We start from the raw sequence: 20,225 nt of genomic DNA, 5'->3' as shown, positions 1-20,225 counted from the left end.
TTTCAAGGGCTTCAAGGAGCTTCATTTTCAAGGAGCTGTTGCTACCTGTACATCCAAGACTTAATTATTGTACTGCTGCAGGCTGTCATAATTCACACGATTCCGACCTAGCAGGATAAGTTCAGCAGAATTATTGACCTTTGCTGACTCATTTCAAGATGCCATGGTGAAGTAAAGCTGAAAAATTACCACTGAGAAAGCCAGTGCAGTCAGGAAGATGCGACTTGTGCTGTACCGATAGGCCATGTCCAAGTAAGCAGTGCCGCAAAAATCCACACAACGAAAACAGTTGCTCACAGTGCCTGTCACAACTGCAATCACAACAGGGCAGGCTTCAAGCTTCTCAGCAGAAACCAGACAGGCACACACCTTCTATAGAAATGACACATATTACCGCAAACACAATGGCATCTCAAAAGGGTTTATTAGCAAAATGTTTTCATCAAAGATATATATATTTATATATGTATGTCGTATATAAAGCTGCCCAATCTGAACAGCACCAATTTGTGTAACCTATATGCTGTCGGGAATAAAATATGCAAACAGGTAAATGTTGCAAACACAGCAGCACCAGATGGCACCACCCAGTTCCCCAGCAGACAGAGCATGGGTGCATGCACAGCAACAACCTCAGGTGCACTGGTTTGCGCGACACTAAACGCTCACTTTTGGTCCAGACAGTCACAGTGGAACAAACAAAGGTAAAGATAAAATACGGAAGCGACAAAAACAGAACGGGGAAACAACACCACAGTCCGCTTCACCTGTGCCTAAACGAATGAACAAAAGAACATGCAGAGGAACATTTGGTGGCACACATCCTCTCAATGAAAAAAATGAAGTGACGTCCTAATCAGCTACTACATAATGAACAAGAACAGTTGGCACAGCTATGCCAAGAGTGCAATCAAACTATACATAAAAAAAGAGGGCAGGGAACTGTGACAAATGCTTAAAACACTGCATAAATTAACGAAAAAAAACGGGGAACACACACTGAACTCGGGTGTCGATTCCTGTGATAAAAACGACATAGAAGGAACAAAATACAAAAACATGGTGACGAAATGGCTGTGTGGAAAAGACAATAAGATGTGAACGGTTTCTCGATTAGCAGTGTATATGACAATGTCTGCAACAAACTGATCCTACAGCGGCACCGGTATTGTTTTCCACGAAAGCTTGTTCCAGAGGAGAAAAACAGAATAAGAAATGCACTTGTCTGCTACACATAGCCATATTGCAGCAGGAAGAGATACAAACAAAGCATGCTTTTGAAAACAAATATGCAATATTGTTTTTAACAACCTAGCAGTGGCCATATTAAATATTACCTGCTTCTTCTCTAAGCAGTGCACGTATTCAAACGGCAATAAAAAACCATCCGTAGGGCAAGGGGGATGCGGAAAGTAAACTGCAAACAGCACCTACAAAAAATTACAGGAGCTGGAAAAAACACGAGTCGACCAAGTTTTTTTGGTCATGCCCTATCAACAATGAAGTAAATAACAAAGGCAGTTTTCTTTACAAAGGTTACAGAGGTGTGGGCAATAGATATTAAACTGAGTAGCATACACTGTATTGCTGCATGTAATACCATGTATAGTCGGCCTCAACGTGCAATTTACCTGAACAAAATTCTCAACTATATACTGCCATGCACTTCACGCACTAGTCCCATTGATCACAAACACGGCACAATTCTGCGCATGCACACAGGCACACCCTCTGGAAGTGGCCAGTCACAACCAGCCGAGCCCATGGCTGGGTACAACTTGATTCGGTGCAACTCTGTCAACGGCACTTCCGGATGGTGCCTTGCTCGGGTGGGAAGAAAGTGCCGCAGGCCTCAACTGGAGGCACGCAGCACAGTCGTAAAGTGGCTCCGTGAAAGGAATTGTTGAAAGGTGTGACAGCAAGCCTGAGGTGTGACAGCAAGCCTGCACACGTGTGTTCCTGTTCTGTCCTTCAGAAAACGCAATAGAGGAACAACCTAGGGGCTCATAAGTCTTTGGAGGTCTCGCTCGTACAGGGCGATCACGAACATGGTGCTCACTCCCAGAGAGACGCCCAGCAACTGAATGCCCAGCTGGTGCACTGCCCTCGCATTGCCATGATTTGGGTTCACCGAGAGCTCTGGCAACTGCACACACAAGAAAAAGAAAAAAAAATGAGAAAAAAGTGAAGAGACGGATCAGCAGGTACGGGCTGCAGCTGGCAAACGTCACTTGAATACACATTTTCACACACCAAACATGTGCAAAACCACTATCAAAGCCTGTTGTATCTAACGAAGGGAAGACAGTAAATGATTTACGTATTGTTAATTTAGTTCCCTCAATGGTACAGTACCCCAACACCTGGCATCGCTTCCCAACGGAGATTTTGGTTCCAAATTATTCAAAAATGCAACCTAAAGGTTCACACACACACACGCACACACACACGCACACACAATAAGTGTGGGTAACCATTTGAGTGCTTTTAACTGATGGCATGAAAAAAAGAAGAGGAAATAAATACTCCAAATTAGTGGATTTAAACTGCTGTTTTTAGCGTTCGAAATGCAGCGTTAATCCAATGCGGCACAGAATCAATACGAATAAGTACATTTAATTGCGCTCTCACCAAATTTGTTTGTTTCTTCATTGGGGTTTAACGTCCCGAAGCGACTCGGGCTATGAGGTACGCCGTAGTGAAGGGCTCCGGAAATTTCGACCACCTGGGGTTCTTCAACGTGCACTGACATCGCACAGCACACGGGCCTCTAGAATTTCGCCTCCATCGAAATTCGGCCGCCGCGGCCGGGATCGAACCCGCGTCTTTCGGGTCAGCAGCCGAGCGCTGTAACCACCGAGTCACTGCGGCGGGGCTCTCTCACCAAATTTAATCTATTTGCCGCTATGCAATAATGCTCTACCGGAATACGTAGGACTGTACTGCTGAGGGAACAAAATCGTGCAGGACCAAAGGCCAATCTTCAATGTACAAGCTCTGGTTATTCTGCCCATGACAAGGAAACTGACGTGATAGGAGTTGTGTGCATGCTCACCATGTCCACCAGAGCAATGTAGAGGAACATGCCCCCGACTCCCGCAAAGATCCACGATGAGGCTGAGTGGATGTTTCCCAGGGAGATGCCAATGGCCATTCCCAGAAGGCAGAGCACAGACGACACCACGTTGTAGAACACCGCCTGCCTCACTGACATTCCCGCCTTGAGCAGCACCGCAAAGTCACCTGCAACATGTCACGGAGAGATATCGAAAGTGATCGCTTTGGCCAACAAATCTTTCGCTAAAAATCGCTACACCAAGGCTACCCTTAGCATTGCGTCACGAAACAGGCCATTGTGGTTAGACAACTGTGCAAGGAGAAGTGAGAAATTTAAAGGAAAAGTAGCATAACTGCACAAACGGATGGGTACACAGAAGAACACTATGACAAGGTGAGCTAATCTTAGTCTTCTGTGCCTCAGTCCTTTTTTTGTGCCGATATCAAAACGAACAGTATTTCAGAATAGGCGCCCACCCAGAAGCCCTTGAATCTCCTTTCTTCGGCAATAAATAAGTTTTCCTCTCTCTCTCTGCATAATTAGCACAACTTTCCTTTTTTTTTTGTTGAAAAGTACTAATTGTCATAGTACTTGGCATTAAATGCAACTTTGTTCAATGCCCCAAAGTTGCACGTGGCCCACAGGGGACAGCATATTGGAAGGCAATCCCTGAAGGAATAATAAATAAATTAATTAAATTCAACCCCATCGAAGCCTCCATCAAAGCGCGGCAACTGCCAGAAGGATTTAATTACGCGATCTTGGGACCAACAGTCGAAGCCCACTGAGCTACCAGGGCAGGGTATTTATAAGGTGAAGATGTTCATTCAGCACAATCCAGAAACAGAAGGTACTTTCTTTTCATGTCACTATGCACAATTCTGCCCAAACTTGTACACTGTCTCATACCCTGCTCACCTGAACAATTTTAATGCTCACTGAAGCAAAGGACATCAAGCAGATCAAACAGGGTTCAGCTGGTGCCACAGACATTAACTTTCAATAACCACTGCACTTGAAGGTTCAAGAATGACAATGAATCTCAAGCAATTAAGCAAACAAGGGAGGGGGAATGAGGGGCTCGTTATAAATATAACTCTTATAATATCTCTTATAATGAATCTCAAGGGACTCCGACAGCAGCCATGCACTCCCCATATGTTGGGGCAAACAACAACAAAAAAAAACGGTACATGAAAATTTCAATCAAATAAAAATTGTCAGCTTTATATTGCATTACACTCATTGTTGACAAGTCTGACACTTACCAAGTTCATGAGGAAGTTCGTGACAGAACACCGCAATGGTTGTACTAAGGCCACCAGAAAGACCAGACGCAAATGCCGCACCTAGAACAGAAAACAATGAATAAGCCTTTACTGCACATGACAACCTATAATCTGACAATGCCAGAAAAGGCAGTGTGCACTGCAGTCGTCCTTTAAGCGATAACTGCCTTTTTAACCCTATTTTCATCTTGATGTGCCATGTCCCCACTACATAGCTAACAACCTGAACCGAAGCACAGAATAATTTATGCTACTAGACACCACAACAAATAGCGGCAGCTCCACAGCTACACTCAGTCACTTCTCAGCGGTCTAGCCATGGGAGCACCAAACAAAAACGCATCAAGAAAGCATGCTTGATGCGGCACAAAAAAAAATGCTGCACATTAAAAACACCATTCATGCACAATGCTATGATACATAGCCGTGTACGAGTCTAAGTTTCTTTCCAAGAACGGAAATCTGAAATTAAGGGGGGGGTTCAACCCATATGTGAGGTCAACCTAGTAGTATTTGTGCAGTCTAAGGTAGCTTTGGTCGAGCTGCGGGTAGCACGTGTCTCGTGCCAGTACCCTTTCCGGGCAGGACGTGAAAAGTTTCATGAGGCAAAAATTTAAAAGCAAAGTTACTTCATGGGTAAATTGGTTCGACTGCAAAAATTCAAAATCTGTGCCATTTACCCCGCTTGCTCAAGCTTGCAGTTACCGCATCAGTGGTAGACTGCGCAATAGAAAACTTCCATTAACCTCCTAAGCGTGCATTGTACCAGAATTTATGACAACAGGACTGTTGGCAATTCACTTGCACGCACGTTTCTGCTCCTGCCGCAAGAGTGATAACAGCTGCCTTTCCAGGGCAAGCAAACGAAACTTATTCCAGCACGGCTGTGTCCTGAAGCGGCCACATCAGGCTTTCGTTAGTTTGCAATTCATTTTTTCCTTCTTTCTCACTTAACATAGTTTCCTCCATTTCTCTGCATCATTTATTCAACGAAATGCAGTATTCCCACAGAAACCAGCTTCCAAGCCGAACAGAATTACAAGGGACCTGTTTCTACACTCACCAATAGCGAGTCCATCAGAAAAGTTGTGAAGGCCATCGCCAATAATAACCATCCAGGCCATGGCAGCAATGGATGACGGCACCTGCAATTCACATGACTTGTTGAGACACTCAGCAGTGCAATGAAATTCAATGCTGATGCAAAAGCAGGAGCAGTGCGCTGTAACTGTTTTCCTCCTCATCCCAGACAGTTCTTAGCAACGGATTTCGCACGGCTTTCACAGCTACCATCAATCCTTATCTGGAGCTGGTGGTGCTGACAGCCTATTACCCTCTCAGAGGCAAAAAGGAAAGCACTTGTAGTGCAGGGGAAAGGAGCTTTTCTCCTCGCCTGTGGAAACCTCCACAGCGTATCAACCGTCAGCAAAAGCAGGGACAGATAAGCACTGCTGGTAGCCATGACAACCGTAAGAAGTTGATGGTCTTCACACAAGCACCCATCATGCAAAAAGAACACAAAATAAAATGATCACGCAGAGCAACTAAAAGCAGCTGTAGCCAGCTGCACAGGCCAGCATGGCAGCTATGACTGCACCAGCACCTAGACGTCACTACTTTACCAACATGGTAGAACCCATGCTGACATCATGTACAGTCCGCATCCATATGAAGAACATCCCTATCTCCAAAAACTTTTTTCAGGTATGATAATTTATCATTCTCCAAACAAAGGGTCAGTAAAGAATGTAGGGGCAATGGGCTCAGTTACGTCCATGTTTTTTGTTCGGTCTTCTTGCAACTGCTAATTGTAGTAGTAGATCCCTTCATTCGTGTAGATTTGGTTTCATGGGGTTTAACGTCCCAAAGAGACTCACGCTATGAGGGACGGCGCAGAGAAGGGCTCCGGAAATTTCGACCACCTGGACTTCTTTAACATGCACTGACATCGCACAGTACACGAGCCTCTAGAATTTCGGCTCCATCGAAATTCGACCGCCACTGCCGGGATCGAACCCGCGTCTTTCGGGTCAGCAGCCGAGCATCATAAACACTAAGCCACTGCGGCAGCTCACTCGTGTAGCTTACAGCCCTAAAGAGACCATTTCCATATTGATTCCAACTATACACTGCATACTTTGGCAACCCATTAGAGGGTGTAACATCGACAGGCAAGGTACCTCGTGACTGTGCGCATGGCTGTGGCGGTGGTGGTGGTGGTGGTCGGCCACGGTGAGTGTGAAACTGTGCTCCTCGCCCGTCTGGCGGTAGACCAGAGTCTCCGTGTGGCACTCCTCCGTTCCAGGGTCGCCCGAGCCGTGGCACAGCGGATGCCTGCACAGCGCATCAGACACAACTCAGAGTTGCTCAATCCTGTCACACTTGCGCTAACTGGCAACACTGCACCAGATGCAGTGCTCATAGACAGAGCGGCGGAGGGAAAAAAAAAAAGGACAGAAGTGTTAAGCTGTTCCCTGAGTCAAAACGATAGCAGTGCAAACTAGAGTGAATAGCAAGCGGCATGTGAACGTTTACAAGGAAGTGGTGCTTGCACAGCCCATCTTGCAGTCTGGCACAACTTAAAACGTGAGCAGTGAAGCTCCATCCACGTCCATGACAGCCGCCGTTTCTCCATGACAAGCAACTACAGTCTGCTGTTGAAGCTTTCCTTGTTATGCAACAAAAAGCTAATCAGGACAAAATCATAAGCGTAAGAGTTTTGATGCCTTATCTTGTTTTACAGAGAGGAACATATCGAAATGTTTTTTCACTTAATGCTCCAACTGATTAGCGGAGCAATACCAATCTCAACACTGCAGGCCATGCGTTGCCGCCTGTTTTTTTTGTTTTTTTCTAGAAACTTCTAAACTGTCATGTTGTAGTGATGGCAATCCAGCAGTTAGGAAAACACCAGAAATACTTGCAAACGAAGCTCTTTATTAGGGCTGACTTGCGCCCGCAAAAGAACTGAATCACTCGGTGGCGGCGTAAGCAACAAGCGTGCTCGTCAATCGTCGATCTACGAATGCCCGCTGCTCACGGCATCGTTCAATTTAAAGCCAGCAAGGAAACTTCGAGATAACAGGTCGAGATCATCTAGAGTAATCTAGAAACAAGTAGATGCTGCTGTTCATGGCTGTGAACAATCGAGATTAGTACGGTCGCTTCTCGCGTCACGAACAAAAATGATAACACTCCTTTTCTGCGGCCTTGCGTGAACGAACGGACGCTACAATAATACGTGGCAATACTATAAAAAAAAAAGAGAACTGATCAAAGGTTTTTGAATGTGTTTCTCAAACTGCAGGGAAACTACCAATGAGCACAGCAGGTGGCCGTGAACATTCCGTCATTTTCGTGAAAAATTCAGACATGTCGATAGTTAGTGAATGAGCAAACTTCTTTGGCACACTGATGAATCTCGCTGCTCTCAACTGTGAAGCAGACAAAGCAGGCCAGGCTTTGTGGTGCATCGAGCGCAGCTTGTATATGGACCGAAACCCAAGGAGCATCAGAAGCAGTGCCCACCTGTGTCCACTCTCCTCGTCCTGCGGCAAGGGTGATGGCGGACACCTTGCACCGGGGGTCAGTTTGGAACCTCCGTTCTTGACAATCACCAACAGGTCTTTCTCAGGTTGAGACTCTGCTGTGTGGTGGTGGTGCAGCTCAGGGTCGTGCAGGTCCATGATCTCCATGTAGCCCTCTCCCAGGGGCGACAGCTCCAACTCCTCAGCCGGCACTGCTGTTAGCCCTGCAATGTGCATGCACCCAAAGCCATGTGCTCACAGAGGAAGAAAACTAAGAAGGAATTCATCACATGTCATCACACCGCGAGACATCACCAAGTGTTTTATGGAACACATTATTTTAAAGAAAACAACGACCAGCAAAAGGCACTTGAAGCTCCCAAGGTTTTTTATAATTTCCACTTCCCAGTACACAGGAAGCTACAATAGCAAACCTTAACCATGAATTGTTTTTCCTCAATTTTTCTATGTTTTTCATCACGATTAGTTATTACGGAGAAATCGCATTATGGACCTTTTTGCTTGGTAACCAAAGTGCCTATTTTAACAAGGAAGGACTTTTTTTAGAAATTAGTTCCACCTATTCCGATGGTTCACATGAAATTTTGTACATGAGTGTAAAAAATTAACCACTGGTTTGTTCCATTTAGTAAATACAGTAAATCTCATTAATTTGAAAATTCCGGTAATCTGGACTGCTGCCGGAGTCCCACCAAACGCCAATGCAAGCCTATGGAGTCAGAAGCTCATTCATTCGGACGCCGCGAGGCTCACGTAGGTTAATTCAGATGGGCCCCCGAAAGGCAGTTGTCTAGATACAACGTGCTTGACAGGTGATCGTTCAGACATTCATCCACAGACCTGAATTGCATGTTATACTGTCTCCCGTGCCCCTCTGATGTGCATGCAAAGGCAGGAGAATTGGCGGTCAGCAGGTTCCCATCAAGAGGCCGAGAGACGGTCTGGCTGAGTAGCTTCATTTTCGGAAGCTTTGCTGCTAGCTCGCGGTAATGGCGGATATCTGCTGCGCATAACAGCAAGCCAGCCAAGCCGCACACTGTTTAGTACGATGATTGCTTTGTTGTTTGCCTTTTTTTTTGCTTTCTTTTTGAAGACGGCTCGTCACTCCAACACCAATGCGTGCGTCCCTTGCTTCCATTCTCGTGGTATTCCGTTTTTCCAGGACTCCAAACCACTGTGCTCATGACATGCTGTTTGCCATTTGTGAGGTGAAGCCTCCCGACATGCGGGGCACACGCAAAGCTCCAGCGCTACCACTTTGGACACTGAAAGAAGCCGCAGAGACCCTTACCATTGTGGAGCAGCTCTGATTCCGCCACTCCCGATGGTGTGCACGAATTGAAACAACACTTGACGGAACTAAGAGTGATCGCTACTGTCGCATAGTTTTGACCTTAAAAGTAGACAACACCTGCCCAGGCTCCCAGAGGGATGGTGACAATGCATCACCCTACCCAAACATGCCCTCTCAGAGTGGAAGCATTGCAGTGCTATGCATCTGAGCTGCTGAGCAGAACATACCTTTAGGCATAAATTGCTGCTTACACAAAATGCGAATACTGTGTCGCCATTTCCTTCTGAATGCTAATGCACAATTTCAATGGAATGTACTTTACCAACTAGGGTAATCTATTAGCCACAGCAAAAATGGCACTGCGAACACAGAGAGGCAGAGTAGCACGAAGGTGCTTGCTGTGCAAAAGAACGTTAGCGGCCAGCAGCCATATCACTTCCAGGTCTGGAAGCATGGAAAGGAGGAGTGTAGCACTCTGCACTCAAGAAAATTTCCAGTGGCTCCGTGACAGGCGAGCCGCATTTCACGAATAGCAGTAGGTCTCTCGCAACACCAGACTGTGGTGTGCAGGAGAGATGCGACAGGAGAGAGGCTAGACTTTATGCGAAAGCTACCATGCCTTTCATTGCCTCTAAAGGAAGGTTCCACGCAAGTGACCATGGCAGGCCCCGAGAATTTCGTACAGCCATAGTTACAGAACACGCGACAAATAACCGAATTTTCTCTAAACCCCTCCTCCTTTTTCTCACAAAGATGCACCCCCTCCCTCGGCGACACTCACGTTCAAGGGCTTCCATGCCAGAGGAGTCCACGTAGCCATACGAGCCCTGCTTGTGGTGCGATAGCTTCTCGCCGACAGCCTTGCTCTGCTCGTCCTGGGAGGTGCGGCGAAGCTTCTTTGGAGTGGGGTTGGACTTGCGTAAGAAAAACACAAACAACTGAGGTAAACAGAGAAAGAGAGGCAAAGGGAAAGCAAGAAAGGAACAAAGAGAAGGGTCAGGAGTTCGAAGCAGAAGGACAGCTCGTACGCAGAGGCATTGTGGCTGAGTACAGCAAAAACAAAAATCTGGTGAACAGTCATTCAGGAAATGCCCTGCAAACAGTGCGCAAATAAAGGTATGCTTCATTTCATCTAATTTACGCCGAAGCTAGGAAGGCTGGTAAATTTTTGGAGAGTGGAACTGCGCCTGTGTTTCTAATAGCGTGGTATACGGATCCAATGCCCCAAAGCTGCATATATGTTATGAGAGATGCTGTAGTGAAAGCCTCTGGATTAATTTCAACCACCCGGGCTTCTTTAGTGTACACTTGACGTCGCATCATCACACAGATGCTTTATTGCGCAAGCAATATTACGACAGGTTTCAGCCCGTCGCGTCGGGGCGGCCGCAAGGCACGTTTGACCTTGAAGGGCAGCGCAAGGCGCGGCGCACTACAGCTGTAGCCGCGCCGCTGCCGAGTGGAGGCGCTGCCGTCGCCGCGCTCTCACCAGCTGTGGAGTGTGGAGAGGAGGCTGGAGAACGGGGGGGGGGGGGGGTATAAAATGCGTTCGCTGGCTTGCCGGCTCCGTCGTTATGCCGCCTGATAAACAGAAAGGGAGGCTACGTCGGCTTGATGAAGCCAGGAAACAACAACAGGCTTCGGAGACAGATGAACGCGAACAGCGCCTTGCTAAGCGGAGCTTATTAAGGCAGAAACTTGGGCTAGTTGGCGCGCTCAAGACGCTGCTAGACGGGCGCACAGCGCCTCTATCGAAATCGAATCATCTACAACCGGTGATGATCCCGAATGAAACGCTACGGATGCTTACGCAACCTACCAGGTTTAACCAAAGCTAAACTCCAGCAATTTTTTATATTTTGCCTCCACTGAAAGTGGCCGCTATGGCCAGGATTCAATCACGAGAATTTGGGCTCAGCAGCCGCATGCCACGGCCACTAAACCACCATGGCAGGTTGTGTTGCTAATGGTTGCCCAGTACAAGCACGGACAGTTGCTTGCTAGGAAATTAGTGAAGGCGCATTACTTTTGAACTGGTTTAAATATATGCACAGTACCAACCCGAAAGCTGCAAAACATCAAGAGTCGTTTCCCTTCAAGATAGCTCAAATGTCAGAGTCTTCGGCAAAAAAAATTCTATCAGAATCATTTGCTTTAAAGCAACGCTGGTGCCACTACTTTTGCAACTGTCACACGCAAGCTGTTAATTAGGTGGCTTTCTGAATAAACTGCCTGGTCTGCTTCACAATGTACAGTCAAGCCCACTTATAACAATATTCAGGTGCCACGGAAATACCATTGTTATAACCAATAATTGTTATAACAGGGTTGTGCCGAAAAAAAAAAAGAAAGGATGACAAACTTCAGATCATTTATTGACAGTAAATACCCAGAGGGGTTTGATTGTTCTAATGCCTGTAAAAGCTCGTTAAATCGAACTTCAGGGAACCGGAACAAAGTTCACCGTTCACCGACGACCAAAGCACCGCCATCACTGCGCCACCGGGAGCTTTGCGCACCTCCACGTCACAGGAATCAAGCCGGCTTTTTGGAAGCTATTCTTATGGGAAATTCAAGAAGCATGCAGAACCAAGGGTGCGGCGACAGCTGACAAGAGAAAAACCGCGCTGGCTGCATGCACGCGCGCTGCACTGATTGATTAGGGGTACGCATGGCGTGCGTAGCCAATGCAGCAATGCAGCAGCTCTCCTGACGAGATGACGCCTGCCTCTTTTGCTTTTGTGGCGTTGCTGCGCCAGCAAGTCCATTGGTCGACCCCACACATGCACGCTTTTGTGTTGTAAGCATGGTTTTGATGGTGTGGTTGTAGCATTTCCTTGTTTTTTTTCTATAATGGTTGACACTCAATTACCAGATTTAATTGTTATAACCAATAATGTGCCTTGACAGCATTGCTATAAGCAGTTTATTTTACCATAGAACACATGGCAAAGCTGATGGTGCCATGACCGACCATTGTTATATCCGATATATTGTTATAACCAGTATTGTTATAAGTGGACTTGACTGTACGTGATCAGAACGGTAAAACAGCGGTGAGGGGATTTCAACAGTAGCAGCTCGGCAATAAAAGAAAAGCAGAGACCAGTTGACAAAGGCTAAAGGAAAGGAAAAAGAAAAAGACAGCTGCAGTAACAGCAGTCGCATGCAGTGGCACGGAGCGCATACATGCAGCATACCTGTGCACTGTTGCTGGACCGAGGGCTGTGCTTGCCCTGCTTGCGGTGTTTGTGGTTGGAGTGTATCGAGAGGAAACGCTCGACAATCAGGAACAGGTAGATGCCCCCCAGGGCAGCCAGGCCGTGCCACACGTAGTTCTCCCCGTCTCCTCCACCCTCACCCTCGTCCGAGTGCTCGTGGTGGTGGCCAGACATGGCCTGCATCAACCACACACAGGAAATGCAGCAATTCAAGTAAGAGAGCAACTGAAAGTGACATTCACTTGAGCACAGTAGAGGGCAGGGCCACAAAGGAAACCACCGCAAGAAATATTGCACACCAATAACCTTGGCTCCTTCCTGAAAGGGACACTAAGGTGTGCTCCACCCAATTTTTGTTCCGAGGCCTACGTTCACATTTGTCAGGTGGCAAAAGACTTCAGAGTTGAAAAATCAATATTTTTTTTTCACTGCTCAATTTAAACTTGCGACATTGGTGAAGATGAAAGATAACTTTGGACTATGTGATTGCAGTCTGGAAGAGAATAGTGGGGCAGTCTAGCCTCAGCTGTGCATAAGCGAAGCACGACATTTCTGCCGTGTGCATGTGAAGGTCTGTGGCAGCAATACATGCATTTTTTTTGAAGTGATAGCATTAAAATTGCACTTAAAAGGATTCTGAGCTCGCCTTTACACCTCGGGAACTCGATCTACACACTCCGAGCATTCTTAGAAACTTCGAATTATTCTCCTGCGTGGCAGATTTCCCTATTAAATCGGATTAAACATCCCGGTTCCCGTCACTTTTTTTTTTACTGATCTCCGATAGTAGGAGGAATCAATGAACGCATGAAGTGTCTTGCAGCCAGTCACACGGCGGCTTGCCGCTCTGCAATCGGCAGGGTGGTACTTAGTAATATGCAGAGTGATCGGCGAAAGAAGAAAGTCAACATGTATTTTAATTTCCGCGGGCTTACTTTGAACCTATGTTGCCTGCTACTGAAACCATTTATTCACAGAAACCTAAAAAACAAAAAAAAAGTGAAAGTGAAGCCACCATGCAACTGAGTGAAAGGCACTCCATGCGGTGGTTGACTCCTAATCACGTAGGTCAGTTAAATAGAAGGTGGGAGCCGGGACGCTTAACCTGATTTAACAGGGAAATCAGCTGCACAAGACGATATTTTGAAGTTACCAAGAATGCTCAGTGTGTGTAGATTGAGTTCCAGCAGTAAAAAGGTGAGCTCAGAATCATCTTTCGTACACCTCTAGTGCAACTTTCAACCGAAAACCCGGCGTCACCAGTGACGGTGGCGTGAGCAAGATGTCCCTTGAGGAGCAGGTGGTCTACATGCCACCTAGGCCATGTGACCTTGTGACACCATCACAACCTTCCCTCCGGATGTGAGCAAACTGACCATCGCGGCAGGTGGTCAGTTAATAAGTGGTAGTGGTTGCTCAGGAAAACCCTAGTTGAGACCATTCCATTACTTTGGGAACTCTCAAACTTGGTTCTGCAGAATTCTCCAGCTCTCCAGAATGCTTTCTAGGTGCCCTGAGCACCTAATCTAAGCGAACCTCAACCCCAAACTTCCAGTTATGCTCATGGCTGACTGTTTCACCATACAGCAAGCCATCACTAATAAATAGGGCCATTTTTGGAGGGGCCATGCATCAATATGCTTTTCTGCACATGCCTGTTAGGCAGGATGGGATGGAAGACAAGACACACAGGGTTCAAGGAGAGGGCTGAGTCGGGCTGGTTGGTTCATGTTGAATGGTACGGCAAAACAGCGCTGACGGACGGGACGGAAGAAGATGAGACAAACACATGCGCTGAACGGAAAGGAAAGGAAGGTGTTTGTCTCATCTTCTTCCGTCCCGTCCGTCAGCGCTGTTTTGCCGTACCATACACACAAGGTTCCTCAGCTCCTTCTGAAAGCCATTAGGGTTCCCCGACGAGACTGCGAAGATTGGCAGCCAGGTAACTCACGTGTGGAAGGAGGTGGAGGAGGGCGTCGCCCGTCAGGCTCCCCACTGCCAACCCCACCAGGAACTGGATCAACGTTTGGTAGAAGACCTTCTGCATGAGGGGCACTATGGCAACACTCAGCAGGCCACTCAGGCTGATGGCCAGCACCCCGAGGAAGGCATACATCCACACTGGAATAAATGCACAAACAGAGAAAAAACAAATGAAGAGATGGATTCGGGACACTGGCCACGGTGAACCAATGATCAGCAAGGGCAAGACATTACCATATGCTACGCCACATTGTACAAGAAGAAATGGTTTGAGATACTGGCCACCATGGAGCACTGATCAACAAAGGCAATGCACGTTCAATTGCTTAGTTGGGCTAGTATTTCGTAGTGGCTTCTGGTTATTACACTGCCTCAAGAAGTGCGCAGGAGATAATACGATGCGATGCGACAAATGTGCGTTAGCAGTATTGGTTATACACTTCGCTTCTACAGTGATCACCTTCCCGCTAAGTCTTTGAACTGTATTTCACCGTCGGAGGCATCTGGAGTTGGTGGTGGGAGAAGCTTCTGTACGGCGGAGGTGGACTGTCAAAGCTACCATTTCAAGTGATGATTTTAACCACTGGCTTTCAGCTAGCATGTGCAGATGCTCCAAGCCTGGGCCCATTTTGCTACTTCTCATGCTGCCTGGCACTGGGCTTTTTTTCTAGATGCTGGCATTTCATTGCCTCTTCACACTTTTGGCAATGCAGAGCTCTTTTTTCATAGGTATTCCGGCTCTACGCATTAGGTTCAGTTAATGACGAACTTGAAACACTCGACATAACGTGAAGACCAGCTTTTTATGAGCAACTAAGGAGGATAAAAATAACTTTTCATGAGAGAGAAGGCCTTTTGGGAAAGAGGACACACTTTAGAATGTGAACACAAACCTGATAAGAAACAATGATTCATTCTGAGTATTCACTGCAAAGCCAACACACAAGCAGCCGCAGAAAAAAAAAATTTTAAAAATGGTAATGAGCGGCCAGCCTCTTTTCGAGATAGGTAGTTACCTTTGAAGTCCACTGTTGTCTCCTCCCCCTCGCTGTGATGGTGGATGTGGCGATCCATCTGAGGCATGGAGCAGTGCCTCTCATCCAGCTGATAGATGAGCGCGGGACACAGGTGCAGGAACTCCTTGAGGCTTATGACATTTGCCTCCGGGTTTGTGTCCACAGTGTGCAGAATTTCCGTTGCTGTTAGACACTGCACCAGAAAGGGACAAAGTCTGACTACAGGCAGCCTCGGGCTTGGCCATCTCCAGTTTGCCCCTTTTTGCACCAACATTAACTGCAGCAAGCCCATTGCTGTAGCAAACAGAGAGCGGATATCTGTTTTGTATCCGAACAGGAAATATGTTAGTATAGTACAACAGATGGTACCACATTTAACAGCTGTTAGCACAATTTTTTTTTTCCCGTGTGTGTAATTAAACAGTGTAAGAACACAATGTGAAGATGCAGCAGCCAAGCAGGAAATTCTGCGAATAATGCCTTAGAAGCACAGTGAATGTATTACGTATGAAATACCACTGAGCAGTAAAGGACTGGCCAGTTCATGTAACAAATGGCAAGACCGAAAAGTTGAATGCAGACAGTAAGTACTCTGGAGCCATACGATGCAGAACAATCTGCTAATCCATCAACCAACCTTTTCGAAAGTCACCTCTGCAGTTTTCATCTTTGGTGTAATTTGTTGCACGTCTGGAACTTCAGTTTTGTTTGAAGGATCTGCTCCCTCAGCGTGGTCTAAAAGAAAAAGAACAAAGCAAAGAATTAAATTAAAGGTCTGCTTTAATGCGGCCTTCCGCCTAATAACCTCATCCAGTGGATACTAAATCTCCATGCCATCAATGCTCATTGAACTCAATGTAGGCTGGGTACTGCCACACGACCATGTTATGTTATAGCAGTTAGCGTGAGTAAATCATGCAATTCTTCTGTTTCTACTAGAATTCCACTAAGACTCGAGGGATGGTCAGCATGGGTGCTGAATTTCACTACTCTAGATGCGCAGAACTAAACACAAAGGCAGTTGTTCCAAGCACAGTCAAATTGCATGCTAGTTATGAAACAATGAAGGTCTCCAGTAAGCACCAGTAAGGTCATACATGAGGTTAAGGGGGGACATGGGTCTTAGAGCATTTTTTTTTACTTACAGACCAAATGCAATAAAACTGCACAGACTTATTCAGGTTTTTCTGCTGATTTCAAATATGCAATTTGTTTATTTCTAGACCAATTAGTTCCTGAGATATTAATATATATCATGACATTGTCTGCTGAAACAACAGAAAAGAAATGGGCCACCAGAAATTTAATTTTAATGTGTGGGTAGATACTACAATGTGTGAGGAATGCAACGCTGGAAGCAGTTTTCAGTTTTTTGTCCGTGTGGACAAATGGGCTTAATAGTTAGTTTTCAAGTGAGTTGACCAGACATACAGTGCCAGAAAACATGACACAGAGGACCTAAAGATGCATACAGAAAGTGTGCTCACACCTGTAAGGTTCGTAAAAAGGCTTCAATATCCATGCTGTACACTGCACACTGTCCAACACTAAGAATTGCTAGGAAGAAACAGGCTGGTGCTTACCATGACTAGAAAGGTCCCTACGTGCCCTGGCAAGACCAGTTCCCTCAGGCACTTGCGAGTGATTTGAATGACCGCTGCCTTCGTGCCGGTGGTTGTCGTGATCGTGGTGGTGATCAACAATGCTGCTTTCCTCACCCGCGCCGCCATGCATGTGGTGTGTGTGGCGATCCACGAACCCAACACTTCTGCCATCTGGCCGGTGGGCAGAGAGGTCGTGGTCATGTATGGTGATCTGGGCCAGGCCGAGGTTCTCCAGGAGGTGCTCAAAACCCTCGAAGGTCATGCGTCCGTCGTGGCCGTACTTGTCAAAGAGCTTACGCAGGAAGTATTCGTGGTCACGGAACCGTTCGGGAACTTCCTTGGCCTCCAGCGAGGGCACCGCACTCAGCACACAGAGGAACACGTGGCACCAGAAGCACATGGCACGGTAGCACTGTCCCACCGCGTGCACCATGAGAAGAATGGAAGGAATAAAAAAAGAAGGCGGAAAAAGAAATCAATACAAATGGCCACACAATAAATATGGTATTACATTTCATTACCAAAAGCAAGACAACGCAAAGCATAGTGGTCAAAAAAGGTGTAGGTAGGACTGTGCAAATTAATGAACTTTGCTATTTAATGTCGCATATTGCGGGAGGCAGGATGGCAAAGCCATGCGTTAGTCAAGGGTCTTCTGATTCATTGCCCAAAAAGGGCCAAATAGTTTTGAGCCCTGTTTTAATACACACGAACACAACAAGACTGCTCCGATATTTAGTGCTTTAGAAAAAGTGATTTTCTGCATTTGCAAGAGAAGAATTTTTATTTGTCAAAGCATATTTAACAAACGGAATCCGCAATAGCTGTTTCCTCTGGAGCACTCATAGTGCTGCAACCGAGCAGTTTGTTACAACGATGTCTAGCAGTATACACTACCGAGTTGACACAGAAAAAGTTGCAGTATTACAGAGGCATCCTATTTCATAAGGTCTGGCCTTCGAGAGCATTGTGTGCTGTTTACTAGCGCCACCTATGTTTTCTTTTGTCTTAATATAGAGAAGGTTTGGTTACGTGGTTGCTGGGAATGCGTACATGTCCCCCACAGCAGCTGCTCTTTGATTGGTCCTGCACTCTGCCTCTAAATCGAAATGCATGAACATACATAAGCTCAATGGCAACATAACGAGAAGAAAAGGTTACCAGCATATGCAAGAACTTGGCTGCATGGGGCATCCACTTAAATGGCCAAACAGGTTTGCAGTTTTTAAATTAACTTTAGAACCTGTGCTACAAAAATGGCCAAGATAATCTTTGAAGCCGGTCATCCTGGCTACCAGGGGTGATTTGCTTCTCTAGTGCCTAACTTCTTACACCCTGCGACTGTGCCCCCTCAATGCACTTTCATTCTCTGCAGTGGTAGGCTGGCAAGCCCATGAGAACAGCACATCTGTGGAAAACAATGCCTAGCAAGCACTTGTAGCTTCCACTCCACTGTGAGCAAGTTCTGAGACAAGAGTGCAGCGCTTTCAGTTTTTTTTTTTTACACCTGTGTTTTTCATCGTATTTTCTCTTCGATCATTCGCTTCTTTCCTTTTGCATTGCAGCTTTACAGTGGTTTGCCATGCAAGCTAATATGCGCATTTTAGCTTCAATCATCAAGCATTATCCCACTCTGGAGCGCCACCATGATAGTTGTGCTCTAGCAGAGAGCAACATGCAGTACGCTGTCTGCCTTTGCCAGAAAGATGCTTTACTGGTTGAAATACCACCAGCATGTAACAGGTGTGCAGAATTCATACTGGCTACAGATGCAAGGGACAGATGCAAGCACACACACCGGTGCCTCACGAAAGCAGACAGTGCCTGGAGCATGCACAGCGGCACCGAGGTGCGTTAGTTTTCAACCAGTTTTCTGAGTAGCCAATGAATTTTCGCTACTCCCCGGGCGGCACAACAAATGTAGACTGAGACCTGCAACATCTAGGCAGCAGGTGTTGGCAAACGCCAGAAATGGAGCAGACTTCTGATGCAGCCTTTATCCCCTCCCTTACTCCTTTACTTTAGAGAGGAGAAAAAGAAATCTTGGGTCAGCGTAACACAGTGAAATTGCTTTGAGTACAACAGCTCTAACTTTGGCATTAACGATTTTTTACAGCAAACTATTGTGAAAAATGCACTTTTTAGACAATGCCGCAAACCGTCAACAAAAAATTTTGACCACAGGGTAGGCACTTTAAAGACTAATTTCTTGTGGCAACTTCAGTTACACATAATTATAATAAAAAAAAACATGAAAAACCCTCATGCATTGCAAGTTGAACATGCCATATTGGAGTTTGTTTGAGCAAAGATTTTAGTGCCTCACTTGAGTTCTATAAAATGCAGAAAGGCTGTGTATAAAAACAACTGCATCATTTAACAGCAAAACAATACAAATTAGCACCAATGCTGTCTGTAAACAATTAGAATACAACAAATAGTTTGCACAAGTGCCAATCAAACATCAGAAATCAAAGATTTCAGATCGATTCAATTCAGGTGTCAATAATAAGTATGAAATGAAAACCTTAGAACAATTGACTCACATGAGTACTCCTGTGGTGCTTCGACTTGAGGACCTTCAAGAGCCTCTGTTTTTTTGCCTACAAAGGAAGAATACAGTGAATCATTACCCAGTGACAAAAATTGCCAGTGGCTTAGCTCGGCTATGCCAGGATAGATATACGTAGCGAAAGCTAAGGCACAGCTTGGTCAATCCTCCGACATGTTATCAGGCAAGTGACACAGCTGGCGAAGCGAGCGGAGGTGAGCAGAGGTGAGCGGAGGTGAGCGCAACGACGAGGCAAGCGGTGTGATGTCATGCCAGATGGCGCGGCGAGTGCGCAGTGTCCTCCAGCTGCGGCGGTTGCTAGGCAATGGCTCAAGGGCGGTCTCTATGCCTCCTCGGAGCACCGCACAGCGAAATTGCAAGTTCGTGGCCAATGTAGCTTTCGCTACAAAAAATGTGAGAGGCCCCCTGAACTGCCTGCACTGGCAACTTATCACGCTGTGGGCTGCGTGTCAACGCTCTCGACTGTTAAAGCTGTTAAAGCTGACACGCAGGAAGGAAGAGGAAGACTGCTACTGTATGGCCACTGCTTGCAGTGACAAGAAAAACCCCTGTACACTGCTACAACTCGCTCCACCATGTCTTTGATACCGTGAAGTTAATACTGAGCATTACTCATCATTTCAGGCAAAGCTTTCTTAAG

The 20,225-nt window shown here is 46.3% G+C and overlaps 1 protein-coding gene across 5 annotated transcripts in view; it reads right to left on the bottom strand.

The window, feature by feature from the left end:
* Positions 1–405: 405 nt before the first annotated feature.
* The window catches only part of LOC149340133 (zinc transporter foi-like), an 86,050-nt gene continuing 66,230 nt past the window's right edge, over positions 406–20,225 (bottom strand). For all 5 annotated transcript variants that reach the window (XM_089548883.1, XM_089548882.1, XM_089548884.1 and 2 more), the window contains exons 3-15: positions 19,560–19,616; positions 16,993–17,425; positions 16,047–16,144; positions 15,410–15,602; positions 14,362–14,531; positions 12,390–12,587; positions 9,971–10,103; positions 7,876–8,098; positions 6,528–6,681; positions 5,411–5,492; positions 4,327–4,407; positions 3,056–3,243; positions 406–2,146 (exon numbers count right to left, since the gene is read on the bottom strand). In XM_089548883.1, coding sequence (XP_089405009.1) covers positions 1,997–2,146; positions 3,056–3,243; positions 4,327–4,407; positions 5,411–5,492; positions 6,528–6,681; positions 7,876–8,098; positions 9,971–10,103; positions 12,390–12,587; positions 14,362–14,531; positions 15,410–15,602; positions 16,047–16,144; positions 16,993–17,425; positions 19,560–19,616 — 2,160 coding nt within the window. In that variant the 3' untranslated portion in view covers positions 406–1,996. The remainder of the gene's footprint in view (positions 2,147–3,055; positions 3,244–4,326; positions 4,408–5,410; positions 5,493–6,527; positions 6,682–7,875; positions 8,099–9,970; positions 10,104–12,389; positions 12,588–14,361; positions 14,532–15,409; positions 15,603–16,046; positions 16,145–16,992; positions 17,426–19,559; positions 19,617–20,225) is intronic.

This window comes from Amblyomma mixtum, chromosome 6 (assembly GCF_055824585.1).
Source record: "Amblyomma mixtum isolate Tamu chromosome 6, ASM5582458v1, whole genome shotgun sequence".
Taxonomy (NCBI): domain Eukaryota; kingdom Metazoa; phylum Arthropoda; class Arachnida; order Ixodida; family Ixodidae; genus Amblyomma; species Amblyomma mixtum.
Note: the sequence above shows the minus strand (reverse complement) of the source record. Positions and strands in the feature narration are given on the sequence as shown.